Below are 19,612 nucleotides of genomic sequence, written 5' to 3'. Positions count from 1 at the left end.
TTTTATTTTTATTTTGGTATTTATCTTGGTCGGTTATTTTAGTAAAGGTGGAATATTGGATTGAACTCTAATATGATCAAAGAGTAGTTTTTTGGTTCGACAATTCAACAAAACCTTAGTATGTCGTCAAAGTTTGTTCATCCTGTAGTCGAAGTATGTTAGGATTGTTAGCATGTCGAATTGGACATGTTTGTTATACTTAATTGTTTAAGTTAATTTGTTGAATGAGTCTCTGTGTAAAAACTCATTGGTTTAATATGTTTGTTTTCTTATAAATAACATATCAGTCTCTCCTCATTAAAAAGAGGCAATTATGGTGAGAGAGGTTATTTGTTGTTCTATAACACTTGTAATCTTATTTCAAAGAGAAAGTAAATAATAACAGTTTATAACTTCAGTGTGTTCTTATTTTTTTTTCTTCTTTTTTATCCTTGTGGATTTCTTACCGATCAAGAAATCAATCATACTTTATAATTCCGACATCGTTTTCACAACAAATTGGTGTGATGGGGCATGGAAAAGACGTCTTTAATAAAGTATGAGATTGAAAAGTTCACCGGAATGAACGATTTCAGTCTGTGGCGCTTGAAGATGAAAGGTCTACTGGTTCAGCAGGGTTGTTTAGAAGCGTTTAAGGGAGTCGCAACCATGGATGTTGCGTTAAAGGATAAATAAAAGATTATCATGGTATAGAAAACCCACAGCGCCATCTTATCGAGCCTTGGTGATAAGGTTATTCGACAAGTTTCAAAGGAGACGACGGCGTCGGATCTTTGAGAGAAACTCGAAAGTTTGTACATGACCAAATCATTAGTCAATCGTCTCTACCGGAAGCAAGCTTTATATTCATTCAAGATGAGTGCGGATAAAGTTTTGTCTAAGCATGTGGATATATTCAATAAGCTAATTCTTAATCTTGAAAATATCGATCTAAAGATCGAGGATGAAGATCAAACGTTGTTATTGTTGTGTGTTTTACCCATAACATATGCTTTCTTCAAAGAAACTCTATTGTATGGAAGAGAGTCTCTGGCCTTTGAAGAAATTCAAGCAGCCTCGTAGTCTAAGAATTTGAACAAACGAAAGGAGCACATGCCATCTCCGACTGGTAAAGGTTTGTCCGTTAAGGCAACATTCACAAAGAGAGATGACAAGTTCGACAAGAAGAATGGTAAAAGTCAGCATAACTCTTATAGTGGTGATGCATTTGGTATTTGATGTTATCACTGTAAGAAGGAGGGTCATACAAGAAAAATGTGTCCTGAATGCCTGAAAGATTACGAAGGTAAGGATAATGGCAACACATCCATTATTCAAGATGATTTCGACTCATATGATGTTATTGTGGTTTCAAGCAGCGACTCAAGTAAAAAGTGGATCATGGATTCAGGTTGCACTTGACACATCACTTCAAACAAAGACTTGTTCGAGGAACTATGTGATCAAGATGGTGGATTTGTATTGCTTGGAAATAATAAAACTTGCAAATTGTAGGTATCTATTTGATTTGAAGAGAAAATTGATTTCTCTCGGTGAATTCGACAAGAAAGGATATGTTTTCCAAAGAGAGAAAAGTATTCTAAAAGTAATTAAGAGATCGAAGGAAGTCTTAAGAGGCATGAAGAAACAAGACTTGTATACCCTTGAGGCTGAAGTTGTCAGTGGTTCTGCAAATGTTGCATACATAAAACTTTTGTCGAAGATAAAAATTTGGCACATGAGATTTGGCCATGTCAGTGAAAGGGGTCTAGTCGATTTGGGGAAACAAAATCTACTTGGTGGAGACAAAGTCGAAAAGATAAAGTTTTATGAACCTTGTGTACTTGGAAAATCTTGCAGAGTGGAGTTCAATAAAGACAAACAAAGAACACATGAACCCCTTAATTACATCCATGTTGGTCTTTTGGGGCCTGTAAGGTGTCCATCACATTCATGAGCAAAGTATTTTATATCCATAGTTGATGATTATTCCATAAAGTTATGGGTATTCATCCAAAAAATTAAGGATGAAACTTTTGAGAACTTCAAAAGTTGGAAGACTCTTTTCAAAAATCAGACTGATAAGAAGGTCAAGAGGTTAAGAACCGACAATGGCCTTGAATTTTACAATGAGGTATTTGATAGTTTTTGTGCAGTCTCTGTGAGGGAAAATATGCCCATTCTTTATATTTAATGATGCCAAACCTTTCTAATCGCCCATAACGTGTCTTTGGGAAGTATCATCATAGGATAAAATGCATCCATCCTCTAACATGTTCAAAATATAGGTTCAGTGTGTCCAAGCATATAAAAGCATATCATAGATGTGAATCATGCACTTAATCATAGTAAATATCCTATGTTCATAGGAGATCGGTTTAAACTGGTCAAAGTACATCTCAAAACTCATTTTTGGGAGCTTAAGTTTTGTGAGTCGACTCGTGACTCGGAGCAAAATCTTCGGGTCCGAACAGGTTGAGTCACAGGTCAACTCAATCATGTGAAACCTGAATGAGTCGACTCATCCACTCCTTACGTCGACTCATTTCCGAACAGGTCGAGTCATAGGTCGACTCAACCCTGAAATAAACTCTGTTTTAGTCGACTCATCCCCTGATTGAGTCAACTTATCGCCTATTTTACTTAATTTTCTGTTGTGTAACTTTGCAAAATATTTCAGTTATGTTAGTTATTTGGTCCATGCATGGGCGTCATCCCCAGCCTGGATCTTCAGTGGCTCCACGTCAGCAGTCATCTTTCATTCCCCGACCCAGGCAAAGCAACCCAGTGTATAATCAATATCCCAATCGGCAAGGGAACTATGCTCGGCAAGGTCAGAGAAAGGAGAAGAAGGTAGAGAGACATATGGATCATGTTCCTATGTCATACAATAGACTTCTCCTCCTCTTGCTTATGCAATCATTGGTAAAGCTAAGGGAAGCTAAGGCCCCTCCAACGCCTCTTCCTCCAAACTATGATGCGAATGCCATGTGTGTATTCCATTATGGGGCACCTAGATCGAAGAAGAGATTCATGTAAAGGTGGAACATGTCAATGCTGAATTGTGTATCCCGGATTAAGTTGAAGAATAAGCACAAGATGCTGAAGATACTTAGGAAAATGAGAAAACTATCGATGACTACTTGTTGGCAAGAGATAAACCGAGAAGAGTTATCAAGCCACCTCAAAGACTTAGGTATGCAGATCTCATAGCTTATGCCTTAAGCTCTGCAAGTGAGGTTCTAAATGAAGAACCTAAAGACTATAAGGAAGTTATGAGGAGTCGAAATAAGACTGGATGACTGAAGGCCATGGATGATGAGATGAAGTCTCTTCATCATAACCACACTTGGGAATTAATTAAGAAACCTGTTGGAGCTAGGTTAGTCAACTATAAGTGTATTTTTAAAGTTAAAGCAGAAATCGAAGGGTATGTCGACTCGGATTATGCAGGTTGTATGGATTCCAGAAAATCTATTTCTAAATATGTGTTCATTATGTTTGGCACAATAATCAGTTGGAAAGCAACACTTCAGAAGGTTGTTGCCTTATCAACCACTGAAGCGGAATATATGGCCCTCGTTGAAACTATGAAAGAAGCATTGTGGCTTGAAGATTTTGCTAAGGAACTAAAACTTCAAGGTCGAGTTATCACTGTTAAATGTGATAGTCAAAGTGTTATACATTTGTCGAAGAATTTGGTCTATCATGAGCGAACCAAACACATTATTGTGAGGCTACATTTCGTTAGAGGGGTAATCGACCGTGGAGAAATCCAAGTGCCGAAGGTTTCGACATATCACAATGTTGTTGATATGATCACCAAGACATTACCAAGTTGCAACTTTTTCCACTATATGCAGTTGATAAAGTTGCATGAAGAAAGCTAGTTTATTTTCTTGATGTTATAGAGTTTGTTCAAAGGTGAAGATTTGTCAGATATTGGATCGAACTCTAGTATGGTCGAAATGTTGCTTTTTGGTTCGACAATTTGACAGGACCTTAGTATGTCGTTGAAGTTTGTTCACATGTTGTAGTTGAAGTATGCTAGGATTGTTAGCATATCGAATTTGATTTGTTTGTTATGCCTAATTGTTTAAGCTAACTTATGTAATGAGGTTGTGTGTAAAAGCCCATTAATTTAGTATGTTAGTTTCCTTATAAATAACATACTAGTCTCTTATCATTGAAAAGAGACAAATCCTAATTAGGACGAGAGAAGTTATATGTTATTCTATAATATTTGTAATTTTGTTTCAAAGAGAAAGTAAAGAATATCAGTTTATAATCAATTTTATTGTGTTCTTATTTTTTTATTCTTTTCTACCTCTGTGGGTTTTTTATCGATCAAGAAACCAATTATACTTTGTAATTCCGACATCGTTTTCACAATAGGAAATAATACTTATTCAATTTCAAAATAAAAATATGAATGTCATTCTCATTTTTTGATATAAAAATAATTGTTATTTTTTTAATTGTGTAATTCTAATATATTTATAAAATTAATTTAGTAAAAATACAATATTTCATAATAATATTATTACATTCTTTAATATATGTGCAAAAATCTTAAAAGATATTCATTTTAAAACAAAGTAAATAGTGATATTAATACACTAAAATTGACATATTTCACAAAACATGACAAACTAACTTCCTCATGGTGACAAACGCGGGCGGGCATAATATAGGTTATAAATAAATGGTGTATTTCATTATATGAAATTGGTAATATATGGTATAGAGCAACCCTTTATATAAAGTGTAGTTACTTACATTATAAGCAACAAAATAACTAACTATCCTATATGCATGGAAATGGAAAAATAACATAAAACTAATAAGTCCACTTAACTAATATCATTTAATAGTTATATGACTGTGTCACATGAAAGATAAGTGGCAAGAAACTTCAAAATCATTTAAGTTATTTTCAAATGTAACACAATTGTTTATATAATTATTTTTCTAACAAATTTTAAAATGTTATATATATTCAGTATAGAGTTTGGTGAAATAAATAATTCACATTAGATTTAATAAATTCAAAATTATTTTATTACTCAACTTTATTAGATAATCGAAGTGAAAAATGATATACTAAAATGTGTTTTTTCCATTTTAAAATTTTAAAATGTTTTCATGGGAATCAAATCCATGATATTTTCACATATTCCACGTCCGACATTAAATGTATTTTTCCTAATATATATATATATATATTAAATTGGTTGAAATTTGCTTAGTATCAAAAATAAAAATTTGATATAGTGTGAGTTATAGTGATGAAAAATACTTATTCCTTACATTTTCATTGGCCTGCCTATTGGTTTTGAAGTTGCTATTTTTTTATTTATTCATTCACTTTTGAAATAGAAGAATCCAAACGATGAAATTCAGCTTGTTTTGACAACGAAGGTACAGGGATATACTGAACTTAAATAGTAGGAAAACAATAGACAGACTGGTACAAATTACAGACGGTAAAGTTGTAAGAAACCGAAAATAACCCCTTTCACAATCCCACACGAGGAGAATTGCTATAGGTGACAACGGGAATAACAATAAAAGTGAAGGGTAAAATAGAGAATCAATTAAATTTCAGTTTTAGCGGGCGAAACGATTTCATATTCGCGGTGATTGCGGAAAGAGAACACCAACGGCTTTCCCTATACCACATAACTCGCTTTCATCTGATTCTCCAGCTCCGTTATCTCTCTCTCCGGTCACCCACCGGCGGCCAAGAGACAGAGAAAACGGTATCTCCGATCAACCTCTCTTTTTTCCTTTATCTTTATCGTGTAATTCAAACACAAAAGCGATCGTTGCTTTGCTTTGCAGATATTTGAATTATCGTGTATGTTTATTTTCCCTTAGGTTTTGTGAGTAATGTGGAAATTACGATAGCCAAACGTTGAAGAAACGAAATGGATAATAGAGGTGTTGTTGCTTTTGCAACGATTACGAATTTGTTAATTTTCGTGTTAGTGTTTTAACCGTGGTTCGTGAAGATTAGAGAAAAAACCACGACGTCCGTTATGGAAGTCGAAGAGGAAGAAGCAAACACAGTTGAGAGGATTTTTGTTGCGATCAGAGTAAGGCCTTTGAACGAAAGAGAAAAAGCGAGACAAGATGTATCGGATTGGGAATGTGTTTCTCATAATAGCGTCAGATTGAAGAACAATGGCCATGCCGAACTTCGACCGGCCGATGCATATATATTTGGTAACTAAGATGTTAATTGAATCCGTTAATGTTATTCTGATAGATTTTCAGCTTTTAAGCATTTCGTTTTCTGAATCCCTAATCTTATTTATTGATGATTTGTTGGAAGCAGATAGGGTATTTGGGGAAAAGTGTCCAACTAAGCAAGTGTATGAGCAAGGGATTAAAGATGTTTCCCTTTCGGTAGTTAGGGGTATCAACTGTGAGTAATATTCTTCCAAGTCACATGGATATTTTATAAATTATTATTTGTATTCAGTGTCGGAACATGGTGTCAAATTTTAGATGTTCAAATACCATCACTTTTTATTTATTGTTATGGTGGTTGGTGGAAGTGTTATTTTTTATTTTGTTTCTCATTGATGAATCTTATTCTCAGCTAGCATTTTCGCATACGGGCAAACAAGCAGTGGAAAGACATATACCATGTCGGGAATTACTGAACTTGCCGTGAGGGATATATATGAATACATAGAAAAGGTATAAAATAATTCAACTAGTTGAGATTATTTGATTGTTGCCAAAAATATGACATTTCTTCTTTGTCTCAGCATAAAGAAAGAGAGTTTATTGTGAAGTTCTCTGCCATGGAAATATATAATGAAGCTGTGAGAGACCTTCTCAATTCAAATGCTACCACATTAAGACTCCTTGATGATCCAGAGGTAAACTTAATAGTATATTTCCCATATTCTGTTAATGTCAAGACTTTCTGGCTTTAGTTCTTTTGGATAATCTATGCACCTCAAACAGAAAGGGACTATTGTTGAGAAACTTACTGAGGAGACTCTGACAGAGAGAAGTCGGTTGCAGCAACTTATATCAAAATGTGCAGGTACTAGGGTCTAATTATTGTTTTTCTTATAATGCTTTTGATGCCTTCCGATGCTCCATTTCAAGCCATATCACTATATGCCTATATCTTGCAGCTGAAAGGACAACGGAAGAGACTGCCATGAATGAAACAAGCTCCAGATCTCATCAAATTCTTCGACTGGTATTTACTTTATCTCTAAATTAACTTAGTAATTGAGATTAAAATTGCATATTTTATCCCCAAACTTTCCCAAAATAAATGGTTGATTGTTTTCTGCAGACAGTTGAAAGCAGTCCAGGTGATTTTGTAGGCACTGCAAGATCTGGTGCACTTTTTGCCAGTGTGGTAAGTTTTTTACTCCTTCGGGAGGAGGGATGCGTGTTTGTGTGTATATATTTTTGTTGTCTAGTAGATGAAATGAACAAGAATTAGTTTCTTTGAACAGAATTTTGTGGATCTAGCAGGAAGTGAGCGTGCTTCTCAAGCATTATCAGCAGGCACAAGATTGAGAGAAGGTAGCCACATAAATCGCAGTTTACTGACCCTTGGAACAGTAATCAGGAAACTAAGGTAGAATTTCCTCCCATGTCGTATTTTTTCTGTTTTTTAATCTTCTTCTTAAGTTTGCTTGTTGTACAATAGTAGATTATTCGTATAATTTGTTGATTAAGGTATTCTGTTTAACAGTGGGTGTTATAGTTTCGTAGGCAGATAACCTAAAGAGCAGATATTCTCTCATTTTGCTAATTTACATTTCTTGTGAAATTTCATTGCTATGGTCTCTCAACTCACAACTCAAGATTATTTTTTGCCAAACTCTGATCACATGTAAATTTGGGTCGATGTAGTATATTGAGAGCTTGCCCATTATTCTATATACCCTAACAGCTCACGACCCACATTCTGATTCCATTTTTCTAATATATGAAACATGATACTAAATTTACTCAGGCCATTCAAGACCCAGCCCAGCCAGGAGCTAATTGAGATGGGTTGGGTTCTAGAAATCTGTCCTGAATGAATTTTTTTTTTTGGGCTGAGTTCATATTATACTGAGTTCACAATTTCTGTCAAATAGGCTAATGTTACATAGATTTTTTTATAATAAAATGCTAAGAAAATAATTTCTGATTATAAACTTAATTTTTCTTAAAAAAGTTTAGTATAATTTGTTTCTAAGCATATACTTCAAAACATTTTGGCTAGCACTAATGCTGCATTTGGCGATCCCTGATTAATTAGGCAGTTATGCAATTCGGACATGAATTGTGTAGATGTAGGAAGATCTATGATATTAGAACTAGCTACTTTATAGAGATTTTGTTAACTAAACTCTTGCATGGTATATGCTTCGGTCTTTTGACTGAATGTCATAGAGAATCAAGACTCAATATGGTTTTGGAGTATGCATTTCTCTTGTGTATTTTATAAAGTGCTTTTATTTATGAAGCATATGATTTTTTGGTTCACCGAATACTGATTCCTTTTCATTGCATCTTCAATTCTGTGTTTTTATTCATCTCTGGTCTTGGATTTTGACTGTTTTCCCCTGCCCCAAGTTCTCATTAATGAAAGTTATCTTTTATCATTCTTGCCCTTTTCATCTTCATCTCTTTACTTTATTACATAAACAATCTAAATAATAAATCACAATTATTGATTGCAGCAAGGAAAGAAATGGGCACATACCTTACAGAGACTCTAAGCTTACTCGCATTCTGCATAACTCTTTAGGAGGCAATGCCAGAACAGCCATCATATGTACAATTAGTCCTGCCCGCAGCCAAGTTGAGCAATCAAAAAATACTCTATTTTTTGCTGGTTGTGCAAAACAGGTGACTACTAATGCTCGGGTCAACGTCGTGATGTCAGACAAGGTTTTGGTTAAGCAACTACAAAAGGAATTGTCTAGAATGGAGGATGAGTTGAAGAGCTTAAATACCGTCATATTAAAGGAAAGGGAACTTCAGATAAAACAGGTGAGGACGACTCAATAAATTGTGTTTTGAAGGGTAATTATACTCTACTGTAATATTTGCGTTGCATCGAATATTATGACCAATACTAAACAATTTTATAATTTTGGTTCACTTAAAAAGAAGCATATATGAGCTTGGCTAAAAATTATTAACTAACTGTTACGAATGAAAATAATCAGCCTGTATTCATTATGATGCTCATTTTTCCCAAATTAGGGAAGAACTATGAGGTTAGCAAGTTTCATATCCAAATAAGAATGAATTTGCTGCTAAAATATAATACAATCGATTGCATTGTATGTCCTCTATTATTTTTTCTAATTTCCTCAGCACGAAGCTTAGGAGCTACGGAACAGGAGGAAGGTGTCTATTTTCCATTTTCATAAAATGTCCTTATTCATTGTGAATAATCACATCTTAGTTTCTTAAATATCAAATAATGGCCAGACATTGCAATTTTTAAAATTATCGTATCATTTTTATAGTCTCTTCAAAGACTTAGATTTTTGTGATCATCGTAATAAGGCCCTTAAGAGGATTATATATAAGAATCCCCATTACTAGTTAGATTAGATCCTTACCCTATCTGACTAAGAACTATCAAATTTACTAAGCACATCTATTAAATTGTTAATGCATGGACCATCAAAAGAAAATTCTGTTTACTTGGTGGAAGTGAAATATAGACGGGGCTAGTGGTTTGTTAACTTTGACGAGGTTTTTTGACAATCAACCATTTCTATATTTTGTTGCCAAAAGACAATTAGCACTCACAGATAACATAATTACAAATAGAAAATATATTATGAGAAATGTAGTTGTGTTTCATTTTTCTGTTGAGAATTTTTATTCATTTAGTCCTTTTCCTCAATTTGAATATTTGCAGATGGATAAGGAAATTAAAGAATTGACCCGGCAACGTGATCTCTTTAAAAATTTGCTCCAATCAGTTGGGAAAGATGGGGTTTTAAGAGTAGGTCAAGAATGGGCCTCAGAATGGTCAGGCGTTGCTAATGATCCTAGTCCAGTTAGATGCATCAATTCTGAGCATTTTAATAGAACAACATCCATTTCGTCTATTTCTAATGAGCACCTTTTCAAGCAATCTGAGAATTCTGAAGACAACTTTCTCTTGGATGGATGTCCTCCCACGTTTGTTGGGCCTGATCCATGTCAAGGTTGGGAGGAAATGGATAGGAGATCTGAATCTGAAGATAACTGCAAGGAAGCGCCGTGCATTGAAATAAAAGAAGTGGAAACAGAGCACAAAACAGATAATGTGTCCATTCCTGCTTTTGAAGAAAGTGAAAGAAATTCGCCCGTGATTCAATTTAAGGAAGTAGACGACAGATCATCCTCAGTGAATGGGCATAGTGATCAAGATGCACTTCAGCAAAACACTGAGGACATTAAAAGGACCAAGGACCATCTTGTGGACCTCTCAGAAAAATATAATGAGACATTTGAATCCAAATCTAGTTGCTTGGCTGCCATGTCTCCTCAAGTAGGTAAGGTTGATCAGGAAGATTCACCACATTCTCAATTCGGTAAGTTGGAGCAGAATGTGTCACCTCCTTCGTTTAATAAGCTAGACCAGGAATCCACATCACCTCTTCAGTCTGATCAGGGAGAGCTTAAAACTGTGTCACCTCCCGACCATGATGATCTGGACCAAGTATCATTCAAATCACCAGCTGGTGTTGAAAAGGAATATTCTCTTCAGTCTGATCAGGAATCCACATCACCTCTTCAGTCTGATCAGGAATCCACATCACCTCATCAGTTTGATCAGGAATCCACATCACCTCATCAGTTTGATCAGGAATCTGCATCACCTCCTCAATCTGATCTGGAAGAGCTTAAAACTGTTTCACCTCCTGAACTTGATGATCTGGAACAAGTATCATTCAAATCACCGGCTGGCGTTGATAAGGAATATTCTACTAATTTGGAATGCTTTCCTGAGAAGCTATTCGAACCGAAGTTACGCGCTAAAAGAAGAAAATCTTCCCGAAAATCTTCTCTAATTCACAAGATGAATGCTTCAGTGGAAGATGCAGAATCTGTTTTGGATTCTGATACAGAGGAAACTGCCAGCGTCCTAAATTTTGAAGCAAGAATGAATGAAAGTAAGCCAGAACCAGTGGACATGGACATTAATAATCTTATGGTAAGCACAATTGGAAATTCTGCTGCCATCTATCTTTCTTGCAGTATACTTATTCATAATTCTATTTAATTTTAATTATTAGCTATTAGACTTTTAGTGAAAAGACGAAACTCAACTATTAATAATAGCACATGAACCTTATTATGCTAATTCTTAAAAATGACCTGAATAGAGCGTAAATTTGTAGTAGTGGAGATACAATAAGCATATATCAAAGTTTTCCCATTTGGTTAAGAGTTTTTGATGCTGTTTAACAATAGTGTGACTTGGTTTTCCCAAGTCAGAATAATCACACATATTCGCATGCACCAAGTGTTATCTTTAAATTTGCACTATTGCACTATATACTGTAATTTGCTACTAACTAGATTTGCTTTTATCTATATAGAAATTAGGAAGTCTTGTTTGATCATCTTTGTTGAAGTTGTGGGATTTTAGGTAAAAGACGGGGGAAATATTATTGAAAATAGTTTAATATTGATTTGATACAAAAGATTCAGGACTAATCCCTATTTATAGGGATGTATAGGCCCAATCCAATCCTAAATCAAGAACAAACCATGATAATAATAACTAATACAAATTCTGATACTAAAAAATACTCTAAGATATTCTAAATTAAAATAAAAGATATTATAGAATATTCTATAATATTTTGACACTCCCCTCAAGCTGAAGCATACTAAGCTTTAAGCTTGTTATAAATATACGCCTTTTAAAGAGAAAACATAACAGTTGAGTCAATAATCTGAGGTACATAATTTGAGAAAACATATTCGCTCAGTTCCTGGGTTCTTTCATGAAGCTTCCAATTGTGTCTGTGCTTTTATGAATGATAGGTACCTGTGAGCACGCCTCGGATCAATACAAATGTGAACAGAGTAAAAGGTTTCAGTTCCCCCGGAGTTTGGGGGGATTTAATACCCTCTAAATTTGAGATGCAGCAGAAAGATCTAATCGAACTTTGGGATACATGCAATGTGCCACTTGTACATAGGTCCTATTTTTTCCTTCTCATCCAAGGTGAACTTTCGAATTCTGTGTACTTGAATGTAGAGCTCAGACGTTTGTCCTTTTTAAAGGATGCTTTTTCAAGCGGACATTACATTACAGGAGAAGAAGGTCTTGACGTCACACCTAATTCAAGGTAAAGTATTTTTGTTTCATGAGTAGATTTTTGACCTGCAATCCACATTTGCAAACATAATCAACCATATTGATTGATTTTCACTGGACAGGCCAGTCCATTCTGCATGTTTCATATTTTTGTTATATATGATGAAAAACAGACATATTTGTGGTCTGTTGCTGTTAGAATGTTGCATAACAGTTATCTCTGAAATTCATAATTGTTTAAATATTTTTGTTCCTGAATGTTAACATAATTATACTTAATCATACGTATTTAAAAAGTAAACCCCGAGTAAATACACCATTATTTAAAAGGTTTTTTTTTTCAAAAATATATTTAATAGAAACTTCTTGCAGACTATAATATAAAACTCTCCATTGACATGCTCTTGTTCTTAAAGTGCAATAGTAAAAAGATTTTCTATTGTGTCAAATCTGGTGGTGCCATGCCCATTCAGCTTTCAACATCTTGAAAACATGAAGCACAAGGTCATCGCATGAAACATTATGACCTGTGTTTCATTTGTGAATACTTTACATCAAACACTTGCATAAAGTCACACTAACTCTATTTTTTGGTCATATATACAATATTTTTCACACTATTTTTATGCCACAATTACTGAACAGCCTCGCGTCTCTGACTCGTGAGAGAAAAATGCTCAGTAAGCAAGTGCATAAAAAGTTTTCAAGGAGGGAAAAAGAGGAACTATACCTGAAGTGGGGTATTGATTTGAAGACCAAGCTCAGAAGTACACAATTGGCATGGCTCGTATGGACAGATACAAGAGATTTGAACCACATAAGAGAAAGTGCTGCACTTGTTGGGAAGCTGGTTGGTTTTATTAACACCGGCGAGGCCTCAAAGAAAACTTTTGGACTTGGCTTCTTAGTCTGACGTAAAAGCGGGGAATCCCTTGTTTGGAAGGATACAATGTCCCCTCTTTAATAGAGCTAGCTTGAGAGAAAGAAAGCAAAGACATTTCAGCTGTTTAAATTCAGGTCGGATCAGTTAGTGTTGCGATCTGCTTTCACTTTTATATTCTAGGTTCTGTTAAGGTGTATATTGAAAAGAAATGTAAGATGACAGTGATTAAATTAAAGTAAATGTTTCCTACCTCAATTCATCTTCATCTTCTATTTGTGAATAAGATGATATGATAAGTTGATTATTTGTTCTCCTGTACTTTGTTCTATTTTTTTAACAACTTGCTTATTTTTTCTGCAGGCTTATTTTTTCTGCATGCTCCGTCGTCATACGGGAACGAGGAAAACCCTTTATCGCACATCATGCTTGATACCCAAGGCAAGATTAGTAAAAAAAGGTAGGGAAACAAACAAAAGAAAAATAGAATTCTCGGGCAAATAAATCTTGTTCCACTTTTTAAAGTATTTGCTTGTTCAAATAACCTACAAAATTCGGTAAGAGCGGAGAATAACCGCAATTGAAATAGAGCAATTGCCAAAGTGATGTATATTTTAGGACAAAGGGAGTATTGTGGAACACATTGTGTAATGGCTTGTTTTTATATAATTTTTTATATATTAATTTTTAGTTGTTTTTATAGAATTAGAATGTACTACTGTATTTATTTATTAATATAGCAAAATAATACCTCTAGTGAAAATTCTGTCTTTAATAAAAACTTGAAATACTGTCTAAAAGACTTGAAAATAGAATCTCAATTATTGTAAATTTTAACCCCAGCACAACTACTACAAGCTATGATGTCAGGAAGATGCACAGAAAACCCCCCACCAAACAGTAAAATATTACTACCATAATTATTGTTGGGTAAGACTATAAAACCCGTATCCACCAGTGCTAGATATCCAAATAATGACCCACCCGCATGTAATGAATAGAGTCACAATGTCCATGTTCCAAAAGTTCAGGCTTTAATCCGGTTTTTCTTTCTTTTTCATTATTATACACTTCACATCCACATGACATAAAAAATGAGGGAAAAAAGTTTCTAAAACTTTTCGGGAATGAAACCAAGACCTGGCAGTAAAAAAAATAGAAAGAGAGAGAGAGAGGGGAATCACATCACATACAAATACAAGACCTGACTCTTGTTGTAGGGAACAGCCTTTGCAGTAACCAAAACACCAAACGCTCCTAGCTAGTAGACCACAAACAAACAAAACACCAATCCCAGAATCCACCCACCCACAAAATAAAACACTCATATCATTATTTCTTCTTTTCTTCTTCTTCCTAACCAGAAACAAAAATGGCAACAACGGCTATATTTCTCACCATTGCAACATTCACCATACTCTTAACACATGCATCAACAGAGAACAACGTAACTCACTCCGAAATCCAAGCCTTAACAACCTTCAAACAAAACCTCCTCGACCCCCTCAACTCACTAACATCCTGGAACCCATCAACACCATCACCCCCATGCGACTGGCACGGCATTCTCTGTTCCAACAACAGAGTCCACCAAATCCGCTTACCTCGTCTTCAACTCTCTGGTTCCATCTCTTCATCACTCTCCAACCTCACACAACTCCGCAAACTAAGTCTCCATTCCAACAACCTCATCTCCTCAATACCTTCCTCTCTTTCTCACTGTCTCTTCCTCCGCGCCATTTATCTTCACAACAACTCTCTCTCCGGTAACATCCCTCCTTCGCTTCTCAACCTCACCAACCTTCAGATTCTTAACTTTGCCGGTAACTTTCTCTCCGGCACCCTCCCAAACCATCTCTCTAACTCCCTACGCTTCCTCGACCTTTCCTCCAACTCATTCTCCGGTGACATTCCGGGGAACTTCTCCTCCAAGTCCCAGCTTCAACTCATCAACCTCTCACACAACGATTTCACCGGTCAAATACCTGTTACCGTTGGAGCTTTACAGCAGTTGGAATATCTGTGGCTAGACAACAACCATCTCCATGGAACATTACCTTCTGCTATATCCAACTGTTCCTCTATGGTGCACCTTAGCGTAGAGGATAACTCCATTGGCGGGTTGATCCCTTCTACGGTAGGAACTATGCCAAAGCTTCAAGTGCTGTCACTTTCCATGAATCAACTTTCTGGTTTTGTCCCCACAACCCTCTTTTGCAATGAAGACAACAACAACAACAGTAACAACAACAAAAACTATACTAATCTTAGAATTGTTCAGCTTGGGTTTAATATGCTCACGGGTATTTCAAATTTGCAAAATGGAAAATGCGTTAATAATTTTTTGGAGATTCTAGACCTTAAAGAGAATCACATTATTCACACTTTGTTTCCTTCTTGGTTGACCAATGTGAAATCTTTGAGGACTCTTGATCTCTCTGGAAACTCCTTTTCAGGCTATCTGCCTCGAGAAATTGGAGATCTTTCCTTGTTGGAAGAGCTAAGACTTTCTGATAATTTGTTGTCGGGTGTTGTTCCGAGTAGTATTGTGAAATGTAGGTTGTTGAAGGTTCTTGATCTTCGAAGGAATCGATTCTCAGGTCTTATTCCTTATTTTCTTGGAGAGATGAAGAGTTTGAAGGAGTTATCTCTTGGTGGTAACTTTTTTACTGGTTTAATTCCAAAGAGTTACGGAGCTCTTTTTGAGTTAGAGATTTTGGATTTAAGCAATAATAAACTGAATGGGGTTTTGCCTTTGGAGATTATGAAATTAGGAAACTTAGGTGTTTTGAATCTCAGCAGCAATAGATTCTCTGGTCAAGTTTCGTCTCGAGTTGGAGACTTAACAGCTTTGCAGGTTCTTAATTTGAGTCAATGTGGTTTTTCTGGTAGTGTTCCATCTACACTTGGGAGTTTGATGAAACTGAGGGTGTTGGATTTGAGCAAACAAAACCTTTCGGGTGAGTTGCCTGTTGAGGTTTTCGGATTACCGAGTTTGGAAATTGTGGCACTTGATGGAAACAGTTTGAGTGGTTCTGTTCCGGAGGGTTTCAGCAGCATTGTTAGTTTAAGGTATCTTAATCTTAGTTCCAATGCTTTTGTTGGCAACATTCCAACAAATTATGGTTTTCTAAGTTCCTTATCTGTTCTTTCTTTGTCTCACAATTTCATTTCTGGTTCGATACCTAATGAGATTGGTGGTTGTTCTCAACTTGAAGTGCTTCAGCTTCAATCAAATCGGTTAGTAGGTAACATTGTCGTTATCTCTCACTTTTCTCGTTTAAAGGAGCTGAATTTAGGAAACAATGGACTCGAAGGTGAAATCCCAGACGAGATTTCAAAGTGTTCTGCTTTGAACTCACTTGATTTGAGTGGTAATCACTTAACTGGTCACATACCGCAATCCTTGTCGAAATTATCAAATTTGAAGGCTTTGAATCTGTCTTCAAATCAATTGATAGGAGAAATTCCACTTGATCTTTCACGCATATCCGGTTTGAATTATTTAAATGTTTCCAACAACAACCTCGAGGGTGAGATTCCACAAATACTTAGTTCTAGATTCAATGACCCGTCTGTGTTTGCAATGAACAAGAGGCTATGTGGGAAACCATTGCATAGAGATTGTGCAAAATCGAGAAGACGAAAGAGAAAAAGACTAATAATCATCATAGGTGTTGCAGTTGCAGGACTATGCTTTCTGGCATTGTTTTGTTGTGGCTATGTTTACAGTCTCTTAAGGTGGCGAAAGAAGCTTCGAGAAGGAGTAACAGGTGAGAAGAAACGTAGCTCAACAAGTGCAGGCTCAAATGGAGAAAGAAACAGTCGAGGAAGCGGTGAAAACGGAGGACCAAAATTAATAGTCTTCAACAACAAAATCACATATGCTGAAACATTAGAAGCAACAAGAAACTTCGACGAAGAAAATGTTCTAAGCAGAGGAAAACATGGACTTGTTTTCAAAGCCTCGTATCAAGACGGAATGGTTCTATCAATTCGTAGACTTCCAAACGGATCAACATTGATAGAAGAAAACACATTCCGCAAAGAAGCAGAATCACTAGGCAAAGTTAAGCATCGAAACTTAACAGTTCTACGCGGATATTATGCAGGACCACCACCTGATGTAAGACTACTAGTTTATGATTACATGCCAAATGGAAATTTAGGTACATTGCTTCAAGAAGCTTCGCAACAAGACGGGCATGTTTTGAATTGGCCAATGCGTCATTTAATCGCACTAGGCATTGCTCGCGGGTTGGGTTTTCTACACTCTGTCGAAATCGTTCATGGCGACGTTAAGCCACAAAATGTTCTTTTCGATGCTGATTTTGAAGCACATTTATCTGAATTCGGACTAGACCGGTTAACAATGGTTAGTAGTGTCCCAACCGAATTAGCAGAGCCGTCGTCTTCAACGACGATTCAAGTTGGTTCGTTGGGGTACGTCGCACCAGAAGCCGTGTTAACAGGGCAAGTGACAAAGGAAGGAGATATATATAGTTTCGGAATAGTGTTGTTGGAGATATTAACAGGAAGAAAAGCTGTTATGTTTACGGGTCAAGACGAAGATATAGTGAAATGGGTGAAGAAACAGTTGCAAAAAGGTTTGATTTCGGAGCTGTTGGAACCTGGTTTGCTTGAGATTGATCAAGAATCATCAGAATGGGAAGAGTTTTTGTTAGGTGTTAAGGTTGCACTTCTTTGCACAGCACATGATCCTCTTGATCGACCTTCTATTAATGATATTGTTTTCATGCTTGAAGGTTGTCGTGTTGGACCTGATATACCTTCCTCTGCTGATCCAACCACACTACCTTCACCTGTTTCTTGATTGTTCATTTTTTTGTTTGCATTTTTTAAAGAAAGGATGATATTTGGAAAGTTTCATCCCTTCATGTTGATTATTGCTCACTTTTTATTTTATGTAATGCAATGAAAATTTGTTTGGTAATTATTACTTTCGAATTAGATTTTAATAATTGAGGGTGAGAAGTTATGATTTCATAACTTGGGTGAGAGTGCATCCTAAACATTTATATATGAGATACAAAATAATTGGGACTTCAAATAACCAAGTACAATAGTAGAAAATACAAAACTCGTGTCTGTAATCGATTACAGCAAAATGTGTAATTGGTTACACGTGACACTGAATAAACATAAATTAATTCAGCTTCAGCACTAACCAGTTACACAATTTTGGATAACCAAAGTTCGTCATCTCAAATTCTTCCATAAGTTCACTCTTGAACTTTAAAATGCAATCCGTTACTGTCTGTGATCAATAAATCATCCACATATAACCAAAGGATAATTATCATTCACTCGCATCCGTCATCACATATACTCCATGCTTCGATACACATTTTTTGAAGTCAATGTCCTTTAGGAAACCATCAATTATTTTATTCCATGCTCTTAGAGCTTTCTTCAAACCATATAGCGTTTTTCTCAACTTGTAGAATATTCGCTCTTGGTCTTTCACAACAAAATCAGGAGGTTGTCCTATATATACCTCCTTCAAGTGGCCTATTCAAAAACACGAATTTGACATCCATTTGATAGATAAGTCAATTGTGATTATTTGCAATACCAACAAAAAGCCTAATGATTTCGATCCTAGCAACCGGTGCAAATACCTCCGCAAAGTCTATGCCTTCTCTTTACAAAATTCCCTTAGCCATCAATCGAGCCTTATGCTTGATTATCTCACCCTTGAGATTTACCTTCACTTTGAACATCCATTTCACACCAATTGGCTTCTTTCCTTTTGGTAGATCAACTAACTCCCAAGTATTATTCTTCTCAATAGATTCTTGTTCCTCTTTCATAGCACAAATCCACTTTGGATCATTTAAGGTCTCTTCCGTATTAACAGGTTTAGAGTCGGCCATAAGTGCAAAATGGACAAAATCACCATCATCATTGACTTAATTATCACAAAACAACTCACAATATTGGAGTCTCTGAGGCAAACCCATTTGCCTTGTTGACCTTCTGACATTTCCTTCATTTCAGGCTTTGACGACATGCTGTTATATCCTTCCTCCTTCCTCAGAATATGAAGTTTTGAATCTGTAACCAGTTATAACATTCTGATAACCAATTACAACCTTCATGTAACCGATTACAGTCTGTTGGTAACCGGTTACGCCCTGCCTCACCTGCTTCATTTCATCGATTACTATGTCCCGACTGATCACGATCCTCCTGTTTACAACATCAAACAGTTTATAACCACCGGTAGAGTGATATCCAACAAATATCATCACCTCTCCCTTGTCATCCAACTTCTTTCTAATTTGACCCAGAACATGTCGGTATGCAATGGAACCAAAGACTCTCAAATGATTCAGATTTGGCTTGAAATCTGACCATGCTTCCTCTGGTGTTACATTTTTCCAGCTTTTTTGTAGGGCACCTATTCAACAAATAGACAG

General features: G+C 35.9%; 1 protein-coding gene, 1 long non-coding RNA gene and 1 pseudogene across 2 annotated transcripts; 2 read left to right on the top strand and 1 right to left on the bottom strand.

Annotated features, from left to right (window-relative positions):
- Positions 1-5,487: 5,487 nt before the first annotated feature.
- On the top strand, positions 5,488-13,871 carry LOC127085667 (kinesin-like protein KIN-7E; annotated as a pseudogene).
- On the bottom strand, positions 12,225-13,609 carry LOC127085668 (uncharacterized). Its single transcript, XR_007789248.1, has 3 exons — positions 13,423-13,609; positions 13,020-13,292; positions 12,225-12,355 (listed from the first exon to the last, which is right to left on the bottom strand). It is a non-coding gene; the product is annotated as an uncharacterized LOC127085668 (long non-coding RNA).
- Positions 13,872-14,279: 408 nt separating the features above from the next.
- Positions 14,280-18,126, top strand: LOC127085223 (probable LRR receptor-like serine/threonine-protein kinase At4g36180). Its single transcript, XM_051025765.1, has one exon. The coding sequence runs from the start codon at positions 14,542-14,544 to the stop codon at positions 18,001-18,003; it is 3,462 nt and encodes a 1,153-aa protein (XP_050881722.1). The 5' UTR covers positions 14,280-14,541; the 3' UTR covers positions 18,004-18,126.
- Positions 18,127-19,612: the final 1,486 nt, after the last annotated feature.

The sequence above is a fragment of the Lathyrus oleraceus genome, chromosome 5, assembly GCF_024323335.1.
Source record: "Lathyrus oleraceus cultivar Zhongwan6 chromosome 5, CAAS_Psat_ZW6_1.0, whole genome shotgun sequence".
Lineage (NCBI taxonomy): Eukaryota > Viridiplantae > Streptophyta > Magnoliopsida > Fabales > Fabaceae > Lathyrus > Lathyrus oleraceus.
Note: the sequence above shows the minus strand (reverse complement) of the source record. Positions and strands in the feature narration are given on the sequence as shown.